Source organism: Colobus angolensis, unplaced genomic scaffold (genome assembly GCF_000951035.1).
Source record: "Colobus angolensis palliatus isolate OR3802 unplaced genomic scaffold, Cang.pa_1.0 Scaffold76, whole genome shotgun sequence".
Lineage (NCBI taxonomy): Eukaryota > Metazoa > Chordata > Mammalia > Primates > Cercopithecidae > Colobus > Colobus angolensis.
The window spans coordinates 1,627,076-1,644,707 of record NW_012121376.1 but is presented as its reverse complement, the minus strand read 5'-3'; the positions used below and the strand labels follow the sequence as shown (position 1 = coordinate 1,644,707).

The window sequence follows — 17,632 nt, the reverse complement described above, 5'->3', positions numbered from 1 at the left end:
AAAAAAAAAAAAAAATTCCAGAAATATCTTGAAATGCTCTGTGAGAATTTTCGTAAGAGAAATGCAGATGTGCAGAGGTGGCCAAGGGCACCCTGAGCACACCTGCAGGCTTCTGATCGTTGTGAATGCTTCTCATTGATGTCTGTTTCAGCACAAATACAGTTAACATCCAGTTGTACCTAGATGAGCCTGGGCCAGGGCTGGAAGCAAAGCTCTGGGGCTTTTCTGGTTTAAGGGGAAAATTAATACTCAGACAGTTGGTATGCATGAACTCTCCACAAAGTGGCGTTGAAACGGGCTGTTTCCTGTGACCAAGGCGCCATAGGTTCCTGGCAGCCTCTGGGGAACTGCTGTGCCTGGGCAGGTGCAGCTGCCTGGCTCAGCCTCTCCAGGCTTATCCCACCCACCTCCGCATTCCGTCCCCACTGCTGTGTGGCTCACCATCAGGCCTGGGTAAACATGGCCACTGCCCTCTCCCACCCCCAACCCCAGCAGCTGCCCTTGTGCAGTTAGGCTCTTGTGGACCCTTTCTGATCTCACTTTTGTTTCCATAGGGAACTGTACCTGGGGAATGAATTGTAGGTTTATACACCCTGGAGTGAACGACAAGGGGAACTACTCCCTAATCACCAAAGCCGACCCCTTCCCGCCTAATGGCGCCCCGCCTCTCGGACCTCACCCGCTGATGCCCGCCAACCCTTGGGTGCGTGATGCCTCTTCTTTCATTGTTAGCACATCAGCCAGCTGAGCTCTGTCTGAATCTCAGGCTTAAGACAAGTCGCTGTGCCTTAGCGCAGGCTCAGTGCCCCCTTTCAGCTACTTCTGTTGTCCCGAGTGGAAGCAGGCCTCGGCTTTCTGGGGATGGAGTGAGGCTTAGTGAAAGGAGAGCGGCCATACGCGGCCAGCTTGTGTTGTGGTTGGTGTTTTTACTGTCTGCTTTCTCTGTACACTTGAAAGTTTTACTTTCTCACCTTCTCCCTTCTCATTTTTCAGCAGGGTGGGCCGGTAGTTGATGAAATTTTGCCTCCACCCCCTCCAGAGCCCCCAACAGAGAGTGCCTGGGAACGAGGACTCCGGCATGCAAAGGAGGTAACAGAATTCGGCAGAAATCCTTACAAGAAAGAGGCTATTCCAGGCGTGGTTCTTGACAAAACTGGGATTTCCTCAGTCCAGAGACAGCCATGGAAAGCCCCAGAAAAAAAGCTCTGAAGTTAGGGGTCGTTTTCTGTGGTGTCTTTTTTTTTTTTTGTGAGACGGGTGTTGCGCTCTTGTTGCCCAGGCTGGAGTGCAATGAATGGCCCCATCTCGACTCATTGCGGCCTCCACGTCCCAGGTTCATGCGATTCTCCTGCCTCGGCCTCCCAAGTAGCTGGGATTACAGGCATGCGCCACCAGGCGCAGCAGGATGGAGAATTATATCTAACTGTCTCAGGCAGCAACCCAGTAGGCCGGGAAGTTCAGTCCAGGGCGTACCCACTGTCTTCATGGGGCTGGATCAGCACTGGGCCCCGACTGGCACTGCCCAGGAGCACAGGGTGCAGTCCCCAGCCACTCACAGAAAGCCTGGTGAGGCTGCCCTCGCCGCACCACTGGGATCTGCGCCTCATGTTCCTGAGACTCGGTGCTGCTCTTCTGGAGAGAGCTTGGGGCTTTCTGGCGCCGTCACTGCACACTCCCTCCCTCTAGGCCCATGTTGGCCCCAGTGTATGAACTTAGCTCTGGGAACCACTCTGCCGGCACCCAGCCCCGCTTCCTCATTTTCCTGGTCAGCCTCTCTGCTGGGAAGTGATGGACAAGATGTTCCTCCTCTCTCCCTCAGCATGTCACCTCCTTCCCTCTGAGACTCCAGCCACTCCACGTGCTGCTTGTCACTGAGTAACTGAACCATGGGTTCAGTTCCAAGGGTAGTTGAAGGAAGTGATGAATGCCTCACGTGGGCACACGGAGGCTGGGGGCAGCTGTTCATGCAGAGACAGGCGCAGACTGCCCTCCCCAGAAAGACGCCTGCGCTGTGTCCGCCCCTCACCCTCGAGCACTTGCAGCCTGCGGCTCCTGCTCCTGGGGGGCTGCTGCAGTTGGGTGGGGCGGCCCCTTTTGTGTTTCCTAACAGTGACACCCAGCATTCCTCTCCGTGTTGACTTCTTTCTTCTTACAATGGTAGGTTTTAAAAAAAGCAACTATCCGAAAAGAACAGGAGCCTGATTTTGAAGAGAAAAGGTTTACGGTGACCATTGGCGAAGATGAACGGGAATTTGACAAAGAAAATGAAGCTTTTCGAGATTGGAACTCTCGGATCCCGAGAGATGTCAGAGACACAGTGTAAGGAATGGCCCCGCCTGCCCCTCCGTTTCCTCCCTGCCTGCGGCCATGTCCGGGGCCCCAGGGTGCCCTCGGCCAGGGCCCAGCCCCACTTGCTGGAGTGGCAGTGACATGCCTGAGAGCATTCAGGCATGGTCCTCACAGCTCATCTCAGCTTTTTGCTTCTAGGAAGGAAGCGTTACGCCTCTGTGCCGTGGGCCTTGACTGGCAGCACTCACGCCGTTGTGGTTCCTGAGCTCTGAGAGTTTTCGCAACTGTCCTCGAGGCCTCTAGAGCCTCACAAGTCTGTTTCTGGCTCCTTCCCCCTCCCCACGTTACCCAGGAGCCAGGAAATGTGTGGAGGTTGCCGCAAGCCAGGAGCGTAACAGCTGCAGCCTCTTCGCTGTCCGTGCTGTTTTGTCTCCACTGCTTGGCTCCTTCAGGGCATTGCTGGCTGGTCTTTTTTTTTTTTTTTTTTCCTTTTCGGGGACGGAGTCTCACTCTGTCGCCCAGGCTGGAGTGCAGTGGCGCCATCTCGGCTCACTGCAACCTTCGCCTCTGTGGGTTCAAGCGATTCTCCTGTTCCAGCCTCCCAAGTAGCTGGGACTACAGGTGTGCACCACCACACCCAGCTCATTTTTGTATTTTTAGTAGAGATGGGATTTCGCCATGTTGGCCAGGATGTTCTCGAACTCCTGACCTCAAGTGATCCGCCCACCTCGGCCTCCCAGAGTGCTGGGATTACAGGCGTGAACCTTTGCGCCTGGCCTATTGATGCCTGGTGTTTAAAACTCCTGTCTTACAGAAGTGCCTAGGTTGAAGGGTGGACGTCAGACCTTGGGAGGATTGCGTGGCATGCAAAGTGCTGTTTACAAAACTCTGCCTGTGGGTGGCACAGTGAGGTTCAGGGCGAGGAACTGGATTATAATTCGCTCAGATCTGAATTGGCGCTCCATTATCCTGAGGCTTTAGCAGCCCTGTACATTTCTGGTAGCTATTAGGGAATCATAATCACTATGATTTCTGTCTGGAGTGATAATAAACGGCGCACAGAAAAGGAAGGCGTGCAGTGCGTGCACTCCAGGATTCGGTCCTGTTGACTTGGCCGTGCAAGGCCCTTCTCAAGGCCTTCTTGCTGCGAGCAGGCTCCCCTGGGCTTTCTGCCTGCGGGAGTTGGGGAAGGAAGCCCCAGTGGCCCACACCTGCCCCAGAAGGTGACAGCTTAGAGGTTGAAGGGATAGGTATTTAAAGACTTGGTTAAAACGTGTACATTTTCTAATTAAATTTCGTGTGGAATGTCAGATCACAGAAAGATGCATTCGAGTCAGAACTCTGCAGGATCCCCGGGGGTGTCTCCTGAAGCCCTGGAGGCCTTTGTGTTTTGTTTTGTTTTGTTTTGTTTTGTTAGATGAACATACCGTGTTTCTCTGCCCCAGAGCTCGTGCGCACGGAGGACTCTATAAATATGTGTGGGGAATGATGGGATGATGGATTTTAGAACCTGGGCGTGATCCTTGACCCTCTATTTCCAGTTTCCCTGACTGGAGCAGGGACCTGAAAACGGGCTGCTTGGAAGCAGGTCGGCAGGTCTCTGAGGTTTTCTGGAGTCCCCTCTGTGTGTGTTTTGTGTATCAGTGTTGGTTACAGAAACAGGTGTCTCCCATCCTGGCACCAGGTGACAGAAGCTGGCTCCTGGCTCCCTCGCTTCTCTCCCAGGAGCCGGTGTCTACACTGCAGGACCCCCAAATGCTAAAGCCTCGGCAGTCAGGGCTGAAAGGTTTTCATTGGTGTCTGAGAGCCAGGTTTTTCCGTATGTTTGTATTTTGTTTGTTTTTATAGTGCGGCCTCTGCACGTTACAGTTAACCTGCGGCCTTTTGTGCCAGGCCTCCCCTGAGACCTGGTGAGTCAGGACCTCTGGGAACAGGGTCAGGGTGCATATGTCACAGTGATGAGGTGCCCTGGCTGTTTCTGATAGACACTGGGAAGAACTGTCAGTCAGCGTCCTGCCAGGAGGGTGGAGACCACCCTATGATTGTCACAAAGAGCACCTAAGGGAAAGTTGGGTCCACCCGATGGCTGCAGAGGAAAACAGTGAGTGGAGGGAGCCAGTGTGGCTGGGCTGCTGAGACCCAGAGGGAGGGAGGGGGCTGCGCTGCAAGCTCAGGCGTCCTGGTGCGTGCTGTTGGCAGGAGTGGCTCCCCTTGTCACCCAGCCTTCTCAGTCCTACCCGTGCCTGCTGCAGGCTGGGCCTCACCTGGAACAGCTGGCAAAGCAGGCCACAGATTGTAGGGTGTGCAGGAGGGTGGCTGGCAGCCCAGTTGGCCGTCAGGCTCCAGGGCCTTAATGGCACAGAAGAGGCCAAGCCAGCAACACTCACATGCTGGAATCCTGCTGCATGACAGGCTTTGCATCCGGTGCCCCTGACCTGTTTTGGGTCACAGCAGGCCGAGGTCAGGGCCATGGCCCTGCTGCACAGGTGAGGAGAATGCAGCCTGGATTGATAGCTGTGACCTCCTGGCGTGGCGCCTCAACCTCAGCCACGTCTGTCCCGGCAGTATGTGAGAGGTCAGGTTCTCAGCCCCACCCCAGACAGACTGAATCTGAAACTCCAGGGAGAGCCCAGCCAGTGGTTTGTTAAAAACAAACCCTCCAGGTAATTCTGATGCATATTAAAGTCTGAGAATCATTGATTTTAAGTAATTCCAGGGACATAAACCCTCTAAAGATACCACGTCATTTTATTCCCTAATGTTGAGGGTTTTCTGTTGGCTTTTTGAGATGAGGTCTTGCTATGTTGCTCAGGCTGGTCTCCAACCCCTGGACTCAAGCAGTCCTCGTGCCTGAGCCTTCTGAGTTGCTGGGAATATAGACGTTAGCCATCTGATGTTGAGTTTTGCAACTAATTGTCACATAGAAGCACCTTCATGCAGGCAGGCTTTGCTCACTACAGGATGGAGCTCTAGGCACGTCATTGTAGAACCAGCGGACTATGGTGCCTGTTCGAGAAGTCTTCAGGAAATAGTCTGGTACTGTATAAAGGACAAGAAAATTGTTTTTCCTTTTGTTGTTGTTGTTGTTTTCCTTTTGTTTTTTTTGTTTGTTTGTTTTTTTGAGGCAGAGTCTCGCTCTGTCGCCCAGGCTGGAGTGCAGTGGCGCCATCTTGGCTCACTGCAGGCTCCCGGGTTCACGCCATTCTCCTGCTCCAGTCTCCCCAGTAGCTGGGACTACAGGCACCCGCCACCACACCCAGCTAATTTTTTGTATTTTTTTTTTTTAGTAGAGACGGGGTCTCACCGTGTTAGCTAGGATGGTCTCGATCTCCTGACCTCGTGATCCACCCACCTCAGCCTCCCAAAGTGCTGGATTACAGGCGTGAGCCACCGCGCCCGGCCTGTTTTTTCTTTATATCTCTTTTGGAATTAAAAATTCACCTAGTAGGATCACTTAGTAAAAATAATACTTTGCAGCCGGGTGCGGTGGCTCACGCTGTAATCCCAGCACTCGGGGAGGCCGAGGTGGGCGGATTGCCTGAGCTCAGGAGTTCGAGACCAGCCTGGGCAACATGGTAAAACTCTGTCTCTACTAAAATACAGAAGAAATTAGCCTGGCATGGTGGTGTGTTCCTGTAGTTCCAGTTACTCGGGAGGCTGAGGCGGGAGAATTGCTTGAACCTGGGAGGCGGAGGTTGCAGTGAGCCAAGATTGTGCCGCTGCACTCCAGCCTGGGCGACAGAGTGAGACTCCATATCTTTTTTATTTTATTTTATTTATTTGTTTGTTTATTTTATTTTATTTTTTTTTTTTGAGATGTGGCGATGTGCGCCTGTAATCCCAGCTACTCAAGAGGCTGAGGTGGGAGAATCTCTTGAACCTGAGAGGTGGAGGTTGCAGCAACTGAGATGGTGCCACTGCACTCCAGCCTGGGCGACAGAGTGAGACTCTCAAAAAACAAAACAGAAAACTCTCACATATGTAAGACTAAGAAATGACGGCCAGGCGCGGTGGCTCACACCTGTAATCCCAGCACTTTGGGAGGCCGAGGCGGGCAGATCACAAGGTCAGGAGATTGAGACCATCCTGGCTAACACCGTGAAACCCCATCTCTACTAAAAAAAAAATACAAAAAAATTAGCCGGGCATGGTGGCGGGCGCCTGTAATCCCAGCTACTCGAGAGACTGAGGCATGAGAATGGCGTGAACCCGGGAGGCAGAACTTGCAGTGAGCCAAGATCGTGCCACTGCACTCCAGTCTGGGCAACTGAGTGAGACTCTGTCTTAAAAAAAAAAGAGAAATGTCATCTTTTCATAGGGCTGCTGGGGATGCTGTACCCAGAATATTCTACAAGTCCAATAGGGACATGTGACCCAAAGACACGAGGGGCCTCTAGTGTGCACAGGATGTCACCTGTGAGAAATGCGGTCGTCAGTAGTAGCCCCACCGTGAACAGTTTCTGGTTAAACCAGCATCAGGCTGTCAGGCCATGGCCAGGGCCACGGACTGGGCCCTGCCAACTTCCCATACGCCCCCAGCACAGGAAGTGGTGCGGTGCCAGTGTATTAGAGATGGGAGTGCAGGCTGCTGTTCTTTGGAGTAGGATGTCAGGCTGGGATACAGAGAAACCAGAACAATAATTTTCAAAAAGCACACTCCCTTTCCTCAGGTAACAGGTCTACCAGATGCTGGTCGAGCACCTCCTTTGTCCCAGATGCTTACCTGAGAGAGTACAAGTGGATTTACCTGGGATTTGCTGGTGCTCTGTAGGGAAGCCCCTGAGTGAGCAGGGAGGGAGGGTTGGGCTACCTGGAGAGTGAGACAGGCCTGCTCCACATGGGCAAGCCCACAGTCCCACAGACTCTGAGGGCAGATGGGTGTATGGGTGCCCAGGCATTGCCTGTGGCCTCTTCATGCCTTCGGGGACCTCATCCCCTGCCTTCACTTTCAGTAGCCAACATTGCAACAGGAAGGTGGGCAACAGGCAAGTGGGCACCACCCAGACCATGCTGGGTGGGTTGAGGGACAAGAGGCAGCAGGGGGCTGTATCACTGCTCCCTTTGTGAACTGCCTGGGACCCTCCTTTTCACCTTGGGTCTCTGCAGCAGGCAGGGGCATGTGAGCACCTGACTCCCACCCCTTTGCAGAGCACAGCCTCCCTCCACCTGGGTTGAGGTCAGCACAATTTCAACCTGAATTGTGCAAATGCAAGCTGTGTTTCATTGTGTAATATTGCATAACCCTTAGATTAAAAGTGGGTCATGTTCGACATTTTAGAACTTTTTCTAGTACTTTTTGAGCTCCAGTTTCCTTGTCATTGAAATGAAATGGTTAAACAAAGTGATCTCCAAGCTCCAAACGTCTGATTGTTACACGTTCTCTAATTGCTCAACTTTTCACCTGCCATGCCTCTCCCTGGGCAGGGCTGTGGGCAGAAACCACCTGCCTCTGGTGGGCGTGTCCAGTGGTTCCTCTTGGCGAGGACCTTGGGTTCTCCCCTCCAGCGAGGAGTAGTCCACTCCACGTGCCAGTGCTGAGTCTGACACTGCCCAGACCTCTGGGGACGCGGGGCCTCTGGAGTGCAGAATGCATGTGTGTGCACAGGACACTGTTGGTGCTGGCTGGTTAAGTGGTGACTGCAGAATGAGGCGCGAGCCTCCCATTTGCTGCGAGCCAGCTTTGCCCAACCTTGCTTGATCACAGAACCCTTTTCTCAAAAGGCCCATTAACATTTTGGATTCCCTAAAACAGTTTGGGAAGTGTTTGTGCAGACCATGATACTGCCCAGTAGCATTTATTTTTAAATTGAATTAAACACCCTTCCAAATTCATTTCAAGAGTGTTTCAGAATTTTTCACGATGGTACTGAGGAGTCTGTTGTTGGCATGGTTGCAATTCCTGGTGGCGTGCTGTGTTGACTCACTGTCTAGAACGCGGTTGTGGTTCCCGGTGGCGTGCTGTGGCGGCACGTTCTCCAGAGCGCCGTTGCGGTTCCCGGTGGGGTTTGTGTTGACACGTTCTCTAGAGCACATGCTGTGGAGCAGATGGTTCTGAGGCAGCCCTGCTGAGGAAATGCTGTGTGCCTCATTCCTATCCACTCACCCACGACTTCCAGAAAGCCTGCAGGAAAGAGGCCTTTTCGTTTTGCTTAAGTGCAGTTTCCCAAAAACAAATTTGCCAGCACAGCCCTCTTGTCAGAGAACACACACCCTCACGCTCGTTTTGGGAAAGGCTTTTCTGCCCTCCTGGGCTCATGCAGTCCTCCTGCCTCAGCCCGCCAAGTAGTTGGGGGCCACAGCCGTGCGTCTCCAGACCTAGCTAATTTTGTATTTTTGTAGGGACGAGCTGTCTCTACATGCTGTACCTCGCGTGCTGTCCAGGCTTCCTCTTCTTTTTTGTGTAGCATGATGTCGTGTCACCACAGGTCTCTACAGATGTTTACGGAGTATCGTAGTTCAGTGTGATTTGCGTAGTTGCACATTCGATTGAATGATGTCGGACTGACTGGAACGACCTGAAGCCGTGTCCTTTGGGAGAGCCAGTCCTAGGCCGTGTGGAGAGTCGAGGAGACGACCTCGAGGGGTGTTAGTGGCCACCCATAGCTGGAGCCACCGCAAGCCATGATGCCTCAGGTTCCCACCCAGTCTACCCAAAGCAGAGGGTTGACCTGGGGCTGAGGCACACCCTGGAGGGGTGTCCAGGGACCTCCTGTTGCTAGTGGACACTTTGTTTCCTCTGCTCTGCAGGAAAGGAGGTGCAGAGTTGTGGGCACCGCCAGGAGTTTAGAGCAGACCCCACCACCCTGTGCGCCGTGGGGAAGACAGCCTGACCTTCCCAGCAGCTGGACAGTTGACCCTCCCTGTTCGAGGAAGAATCCCCTCTGTCCCTGAGACGCCACTTCTCTGGGCGTGCCTGGGTCTGTGTCTGGACCTCCTGCCTGCTGCTTCTGGCCGCCGGTTTTCATGTGCTGCGATGGCACTGGCTTGATTACACAGGCTTTTTAGGATGGTTAATGCCTCAGAGGTCGTGTCTGGCATGTCTTCATTTCCGGGGTTTTCTTGGCTGGTCTTGGGGTCTGATGTTTCACGTGAACTTGGGTGTCAGCTTGTCTGGCTCCGGAAAGAAGCTCATTGGTGTTTTTGCTGGGATTGTGTTACATTTATAAGTCAGCATAGGAAGGACTGACTTGTGGGCGATTCCGAGCTGTCCTGTCCCAGTGCAAGAGGCGTCTCCCCATTTATGCACACACACTTCATGTCAGGTGTCTCCGTTTATTCACAAAGCTGTCTCCACTTATTCACACACTCTTCGTGTCTCTCAGGCGTCTCCCCATTTATTCACGCACGCTTTGTATCTCTCAGGAATGAGCTCTGCACATTTCTGGTGAAATATGTTAATATTTTATTCCTCAGTATTTTTTTCTTCTTTGTTGCTATTGTAAGTGTGATTTTCTCCACTCTGCCTCCCAACTGGTTATAATCTGTGTCTATGAAGACACTGATTTCTATGTTAATTTTTTTAATCCTCTGCCTTTCCAAGTTTCTTTTTTGTTTATTTGAATTGGCTTTATCAAGTCTCTGGGTTTTCGTGTGTAGTATCATATCATTTTGCAAATCTGAGCTCGTTTTGCTCCTTGTTTTTGTGTTCTTGTGCCTCTAGTGGGCTCCCCTTGTCCAGTCAGGTGGTGCCTCCACACAGGGACAGGTGGTTGCAGAGACTCCTGGGGGAGCTCCTCCTGTTCTCCAGTGAGTAAGGTGCTGGCTTTATTTCCAAAGTGTGTCAGTATATTTTTATCATGCTAAAGTATCACTTCCTTGTTTGTTTGTTTGTTTAATTTTTGAGACAGAGTTTCACTCTTGCTGCCCAGGCCGGAGTGCAGGGGCACGATCTCGGCTCACGGCAACCTCCGCCTCCTGGGTTCCAGTGATTCTCCGGCCTCAGCCTCGTGAGTAGCTGGGGTGACAGGCATGAGCCACCACACCCGGCTAATTTTGTATTTTTAGTAGAAACGGGGTTTCTCCGTATTGGTCGGGCTGGTCTCAAACTCCCGACCTCAGGTGATCCACACGCCTCGGCCTCCCAAAGTGCTGGGATGACAGGCATGGGCCACCGCGCCCGGCCCTCACTTCCTGTTTTCTTGAGTATTTTTATCACAAAGACTATTGAATTTGGTCAGACGTTTTGTCATCTGCAAAAAGAACCCTTTGACTTTTGGTCTGCTCTTCCGTGTGGTTTGTGGATGGATTTCCTGACCTTGAGCTAACCCTGCACTCCTGCAGTAAACCCCACTGCGTCACGGCCTGTTCCTTTGTGTCCCTAATGTTAATGTGGTCTTTTTATACCAGTGTTCCTAAGTGATGAGAGTTCTTTTTCATTGGCCCTTTTCAGACTCGAGCCTTATGCGGACCCTTATTATGACTATGAAATTGAGCGGTTTTGGCGTGGCGGACAGTATGAGAATTTCAGGGTGCAGTATACAGAAACAGAGCCGTACCATAATTACCGAGTAAGTATGACTTAAATATCCAGATATGAACTTCATGATCTGTTCATTAAAGTCATCCCTTTTTATTTATAGTAAAAAATATAGGGCTTTATATGAGCTTATAGCGTCAGCACAGTGTACCAATTTCAAAACCAAATTGATTGTTACGGAGAACTAATTCAGAGCCAGCGATTAAATCAATGGTCGTTTGAACAAGGACTTGCCTGAAAACTGGCTCTTGCTATAGTTTTGGGGTTTTTGTTTGGTTTTTGTTGTTTGTTTTTTGAGATGGGATCTCACTCTGTCACCCAGGCTGGAGTGCACTGACGCAATCGCGGCTCACTGCAACCTCTACCTTCTGGGTTTAAGCGATTCTCCTGCCTCAGCCTCCTGAGTAGCTGGAACCACACGCATGCACCACCATGCCCAGCTAATTTTTTGTATTTTTTTTGTAAAGACGGGGTTTTACCATGTTTTCCAGGATGGTTTGGAACTCCTGAGCTCAAGCAATCCACTTGTCTTGGCCTCCCAGAGTGCTGGGATTACAGATATGAGCCACTGCACCCATCCTGGTTTTTTCTTTTCCTCTCTTTTTTTTTTTTTTTTTTGGAGATGGAGTTAACTCTGTTGCCCAGGCTGGAGTCCAATGGCATGATCTCAGCTCACTGCAACCTCCGCCTCCCAGGTTCAAGTGATTCTTCTGCCTCAACCTCCTGAGTTGCTGGGATTACAGGTGCCCACCATCACACCTGGCTGATTTTTTATATTTTTAAGAGAGATGGGGTTTTGCCATGTTGGTCAGGCCGGTCTCAAACTCCCGACCTCAGGTGATCTGCCTGCCTCGGCCTCCCAAAGTGCTGGGATTACAGGTGTGAGCCCCGGAACCCAGCTCGGCCTGGTTTTGAAAATGAGATTTGCCGGTATACTTAATGATGCCTGTGTCCAGGGGTGCCTGTGTCCCCCTGATCGGGTGTGTCACTCTTCCCTGCCCCTCAGTGATCCCGTTTAGGATGGGGCGCCTGTTCTCATCTACTTCAGCCAGCTTGTTAAGTGTGTTCCTGCGGGCCTGCTGCACCTCACTGCTCTCATGGAAGACTGGTCTATACTGAGATTTCCTCCCTGGAAATCTTCCTGGTCTGAGCCTCAGTTTAGCATATTGATGAATTAAGTGCTTCAGACTGTGAGTTCCTCATCTTAGCTGTTAGGGTGATTTGACGAAGTGCTCCAGGGAAGGGTCAATTAGAAGCTACCGTGTAGTTCCTGCTCTGTGACTGCGGGGACAGTCATGAGCTTTGAGGACCAGTTGCGGCTGTCTCCTCAGGAGCCCATCAGGGTGAGCTCACCAAGAGGAGAGGGCCCTGTTGTGCCGGAGAAGTCCCCCTGCTCGATCCTCTCGTGCCCCGTCTCTCCATAGAGCAGCTTCCTCATTGCAGGTGGGCTGCAGGGTCCTGCTCCCTACCCCTGGGCAGGGCACCCTGGAACGTGGGAGAAAGCCCCAGGAATCCCTTTCCACTGCGTTCCTCTCTGCTGTGTCCGAGGGAGGGGCAGCAGGGAGGCTGGGGGTGCACCCCACATCTCCCCAGCAGAGGCCTCAAGCCTGAAACCCATCAGGTGCACTGTAATTGGACTTTATTCAGTTTTAATATTGACTATTAGAGCAAATGAATGAGTAAGAGCAGAAAGACAGTTGGAAAGGGCATCTGAGGATTGTACTAGAAGAACAGGAGCAGCCTTTTGGATGCCCACTCTGCTCCAGAGGCAGGGCATGTGCACTGCTGCGGCTGCACCCACCTGGGACAAGCCTGGAACTCCTGTCTCTGGATGGACGAATGGATTTGCCCAGGCCACACGGCAGAAGGCCATCTGTCCCAGCAGCACTGGGCTGTGACTGCAGAACTGCTGCCTTGAGTTAGTCTAGAATTGGCGGTTGGGATGATTTCACTCCTAGTTCGTGTTCGCTCTAATTTGGCATCTGACCCGGTTTTTAACGTTGTGTTTTAAGGAGAGAGTTGGGAATTAGATCCCCACTGGAGGGTGCTCCCTGACCCTGCCTCTCTCTTGCCATCTCCTCTGTACTCCACCGCAGAGTTCAGTCATCATCGTGTGCACTTGGCGTTTTGTGTGTAGGTTTGTGGAGTTTAGGTGTGATTTTGTGACACAGAGCGCGTCGTGTTAGAGCCAGGGCTTTCAGTGCCTCAGTCACCCAAATAACGCACTGTGTCCCCATGTGTTTGGCTTTTTAACAAAGGAAAGGGAGCGGGAGCGAGAGAGAGAAAACAGACAGCGTGAGCGCGAGCGGGAGCGGGAGCGGGACCGAGAGCGGGAGCGCCGGCAGAGGGAGCGTGAGCGAGAGCGGGAGCGTGAGCGCGACAAGGAGCGGCAGCGGAGGAAGGAGGAGTGGGAGCGTGAGCGAGCCAAGCGGGACGAGAAGGACCGGCAGCACCGTGACCGCGACCGGGAGAAGGAGCGGGAGAAGGAGAAGGGGAAACCCAAGCCCCGCTCCCCGCAGCCACCAAGGTAGACCCTGGTTCCTGAAGCCCAGGGGTGTGGGGGAGGTCCGGCATGCAGCTCTGTCCCTAGCGCCTCGACCTGCGCTTCCACTCTGCTGCCCACAGCTCTGGAGCCCAGGGGACAAGTGCAGGCCCACGGCCGGAACCCATGGTTCCAAACCCAAAGCTCTCCGACGCTGGGCCTTTCTGTAAAACTCCCAAGGTGGTGACATCTGCCCTGAGCTCCTGGGAGGCTGTTCTTGTTCTAGGGGATCTCACTGATGTGAAAGTGCTTACAGTCCACATGCAAACATCAGTGTGCTTTAACAGACACTGCCCTTGTGTACCACGCATGGTGTGTAACTCACACCCTGGGCACCATGTTACTGTTCTCAGGAGAGTTCTGAATTCCAAAGCACGCCTGGCCCCAGAGCGTGGGACTGGGCTCGGGTGCTGTGGGCTGTCTATGTTGCTGGCCAGGGTGAGGCACTCCAGCAGCCGGCATGCAGGGGAGGGCTGGGGGCCTGCCGTTTCCTTTGTGGAGTGGGTGCCTTGGGTGCAGAATGGTCCTTGCTGCCAGCTGCTGGGGGAACAGCCAAGACCCATGAGACAGGCAGGCGCTGGGGCTCAGGACAGCGGGTTTTTTCCTTCAAATATACTTGACTATTAGAGCAGAATGGATGGGCCTCAGTGATATTAGAGTACTGGATGATGTTTTTTGTGGGTGTTTCTTACAACTTTATTGAAATATAATTCATGTACCATGCAACATACCCATTTAAAGTGTACAATTCAGTGGTTTCTAGAATATTCAGAGTTGTGCAGCCATCATCACAATCAATATGAGAACACTTTTATCTCCCAAAGGGAAACCTTGCGGTGGCTCACAGTTGTATCCCTGCGCTTTAGGAGGTTGAGGCAAGTGGATTGATTGAAGCCGGGAGTTTGAGATCAGCCTGGGTAGCAAAGCAAGACCCCATCTCTATTAAAAAAAAAAAAAATTAAAAATTAGCCGGGCGAGGTGGCATGAGCCTGTGGTCCCAGCTACTCAGGAGGCCAAGGCAGGAGGATTACAGGATCGCCCAGGTGTTGGAGGCTGCCATGAGCTACCCTCGCACAGCTGCACTCCAGCCTGGGTGACAGAGCGAGACCCTGTATCTTAAAAAAAAGAAAAAAAAATTATTTTAAAATATCTAGGCTGAGCACGGTGGCTCACACTTGTAATCCCAACACTTTGGGCAGCCAAGGTGAACAGATTGCTTGAGCTCAGGAGTTGGAGATCAGCCTGGGCAACATGGCAAAATCCCGTCTCTGCAAAAAAATACAAAAAATTAGGGCGTGGGTGTGCACCACTGTGGTCCCAGCTACTCAGGAGGCTAATACAGGAGTATTGCTTAAGCCCAGAAGGTTGAGTTGAGGTTGCAGTGAGCCAAGATTGTGCCATGGCACTCTAGCCTGGGTGACAGAGTAAGACTCTGTCAAAAAAAAAAAAGAAGAAACCTTGTACCCATTAGCAGTCACTCTCCACTTTGCCCACACTTCCCGGTCTCTTTTTTGTTTTTTTTGTTTTTTGAGACGGAGTCTCGCTCTGTCGCCCAGGCTGGAGTGCAGTGGCGCGATCTCGGCTCACTGCAAGCTCTACCTCCCGGGTTCAAGCGATTCTCCTGCCTCAGCCTCCCGAGTAGCTGGGACTACAGGCGCCCGCCACCTCGCCCGGCTAGTTTTTTGTATTTTTAGTAGAGACGGGGTTTCACCATGTTAGCCAGGATGGTCTCGATCTCCTGACCTCGTGATCCACCTGTCTCGGCCTCCCAAAGTGCTGGGATTACAGGCTTGAGCCACCGCACCCGGCCACTTCCCAGTCTCTTAGCAGCTTTGTGTCTCTAGGGATCTGCCTGTTCAGAACATTTTGTAGAAACAAGTGTGCGATATACACGGCCTTTTGTAACTGGCCTCTTTCACTTCGAGGGTTTTTCACATGTGTCCACGCTGTAGTGTGGGTCCGTGCTTTACTCCTCCACGGATACGCCGCGTCGCGTCCCTCCCTTCGTCTGTTGATGGACGTTGGGTTGTTTCCACGTCTTGGCTGTTGTGAACATGAATTTGTGTGCAGGTTTTTGTGTGGACCTAGGTTTTCATTTTTCTTGGGCATATACCTCAGTGTGGAATTGCTAGATCATGTGGTCACTCTATGTTTAGCTATTTGAAAAACCCCCAGACTGTTGTGCGCAGCAGCTGCACCTTTTACATTCCCGCTGGCCGTGTAGGAGGGCGCCATCTCTCCACATCCTTGTCTACACTTGCTGTTGTCCGTCTTGTTGATGACAGCTGTCTTGGTGGGTGTGACGTCTCCCTGCTGTTGAGATTTGTATTTCTCTGATGGCAGATGATAACGAGAGCGTCTTTTTCTGTGCTTGTCGACCGTTTGTGTATCTTCTTTGGAGAAATGCTTATTCAGATCCTTTGCTCGTTTTTTAATTTGTTTTTATTGTTGAGTGGTAACAGTCCTTTATGTATTCCAGATACAAGTCCCTTATCAGGTATATGATGTGCAATTCCAGTTAATGTTTTCTTTTTGTTGCTTATGGTTTTGGTGTCATGTAGGATACTGTTGTCTAATACAGGGTCATAAAGATTTACTGCCATGTTCTCTTCTAAGAGTTTCATGGTTTTAGCTCTTACACATAGGTCTTTTTGATCCAACCTGGGTGACAGAGAGAGACCCTGTCTCAAGAAGGGGGGGTTCGATGAGATCATGAACATTGCTCCATCTCAGGGGTGGTTTGTGTCAGCGTCCCCGTGGCAGTGAAATGCAAGGAGGGACCAAGGCATTTCCTTATTGGGAAACAGTCCAAGACTCTTCCAGGGTCATGGGCTGCAGGGCTTCCCAGTCAGGAGTCTGTGCTTCCAACTCAGGGATGTTGTTTGACTTGGCTCCCATAGAAATCCACATTTGGACCTACACCTTCCAATAACGCTGGACTCTGCTAGACCTGCAGGCGTGGGCAGCTTCATGGCTGGAGCCACACAGTGGCCACACTTGGAGGGCTACAGTTCTCACGCTCCCCTCAGAGACCTGGCAGCCATCAGGACCTGCGACTGTGGCTCTGGAAGCATTTGCATTCCCCCCACAGGACAGAAACAAGCCCCTCGTCCACATCGTCTTGTCCGTGTGGCTGGACGACACCCGCTCTTGTGTACAGTGGAACACAAGTCGTCTACTCTTTTCTGAAAGTCAGCTTTCAGGCAGGACTTCGCAGGCCTTTGTTTCAGGGTCACTCATGGCTGTAGCTGCTGCTTAGCTGGTGGCCCAGTTTTGACTGTTTTCATTCTCCAGCTCACAATGAGTGGACTTCCTAAATGTGCTGGATTTTATCATACTCTCCTAACATTAGGCAAAGTAATCTTTTTAAAGAACATTCAGGGCCGGGCGCGGTGGCTCACGCCTATAATCCCAGCACTTTGGGAGGCCGACGTGGGCAGATCACAAGGTCAGGAGATCGAGACCATCCTGGTTAACACGGTGAAAACCCCGTCTCTACTAAAAATACAAAAAATTAGCCGGGCGAGGTGGCGGGCGCCTGTAGTCCCAGCTACTTGGGAGGCTGAGGCAGGAGAATCGCTTGAACCCGGGAGACGGAGCTTACAGTGGGCTGAGAGCGTGCCACTGCACTCCAGCCTGGGTGACAGAGCAAGACTCCGTCTCAAAAAAAAAAAAAAAGAACATTCAGAATAAGTGACATACTTCAGCTGTTTTTAATCCTTTTATGTTACAGTTATTTTGAAGTTTATATGGTCATCCAAACCGGGAAACTAGCACTGACCTTGATATTGTGCTGTCTTCTTCAGCCTTTCAAGCCCTTTTTGGATAGAAGCCCTTTCCCTACAGCACACAGCATTTTCAGTGTGGACTCAGCCTAAGGCTGCGTTCTCCACTGGAACCCCACTGCAAAGGTGAGATCCAGCACCCCATGCACCCACCCCCAGCCGCTCACTCTTGCCTTTGATGGACAGCCCGTACCTCCTCTGTTCCCTCTGCCTGGAGGGGCCTGCCCCCACTTCCTCTGTTCCCTCTGCCTGGATGGATGGGCTGCCTCCACCTCCTCCAGGGTTTTGCTCAGATTCCTCTGCACAGGGAGGTCTCCCCATCCCCTCCTGCTTGCCAGCCTGCTTTCTTGTTCCTCATGGCCCTCAGTGCCCATCTGGAGCCCTCGCAGCAGGTGGTCCTGGGGCATCACCGTCTGCCCTGCTCCCCGCTGCAGCCTCCTTGCATCTCCCAGAGTCCCACACAGGTTGGTGTTCATCCACATTTGGGGGTGCTCACTCATATTTGGGGGTGCTGTCAATGAGTTTTAGATTTGGTAGCAG

General features: G+C 52.1%; 1 protein-coding gene across 3 annotated transcripts in view; it reads left to right on the top strand.

Annotated features, from left to right (window-relative positions):
- The window catches only part of ZC3H18 (zinc finger CCCH-type containing 18), a 59,522-nt gene that overhangs the window by 21,933 nt on the left and 19,957 nt on the right, over positions 1–17,632 (top strand). For all 3 annotated transcript variants that reach the window (XM_011928014.1, XM_011928013.1, XM_011928012.1), the window contains 5 exons: positions 555–703; positions 997–1,089; positions 2,162–2,319; positions 10,679–10,796; positions 13,024–13,292. In XM_011928014.1, the coding sequence (XP_011783404.1) occupies positions 555–703; positions 997–1,089; positions 2,162–2,319; positions 10,679–10,796; positions 13,024–13,292 (787 nt within the window). The remainder of the gene's footprint in view (positions 1–554; positions 704–996; positions 1,090–2,161; positions 2,320–10,678; positions 10,797–13,023; positions 13,293–17,632) is intronic.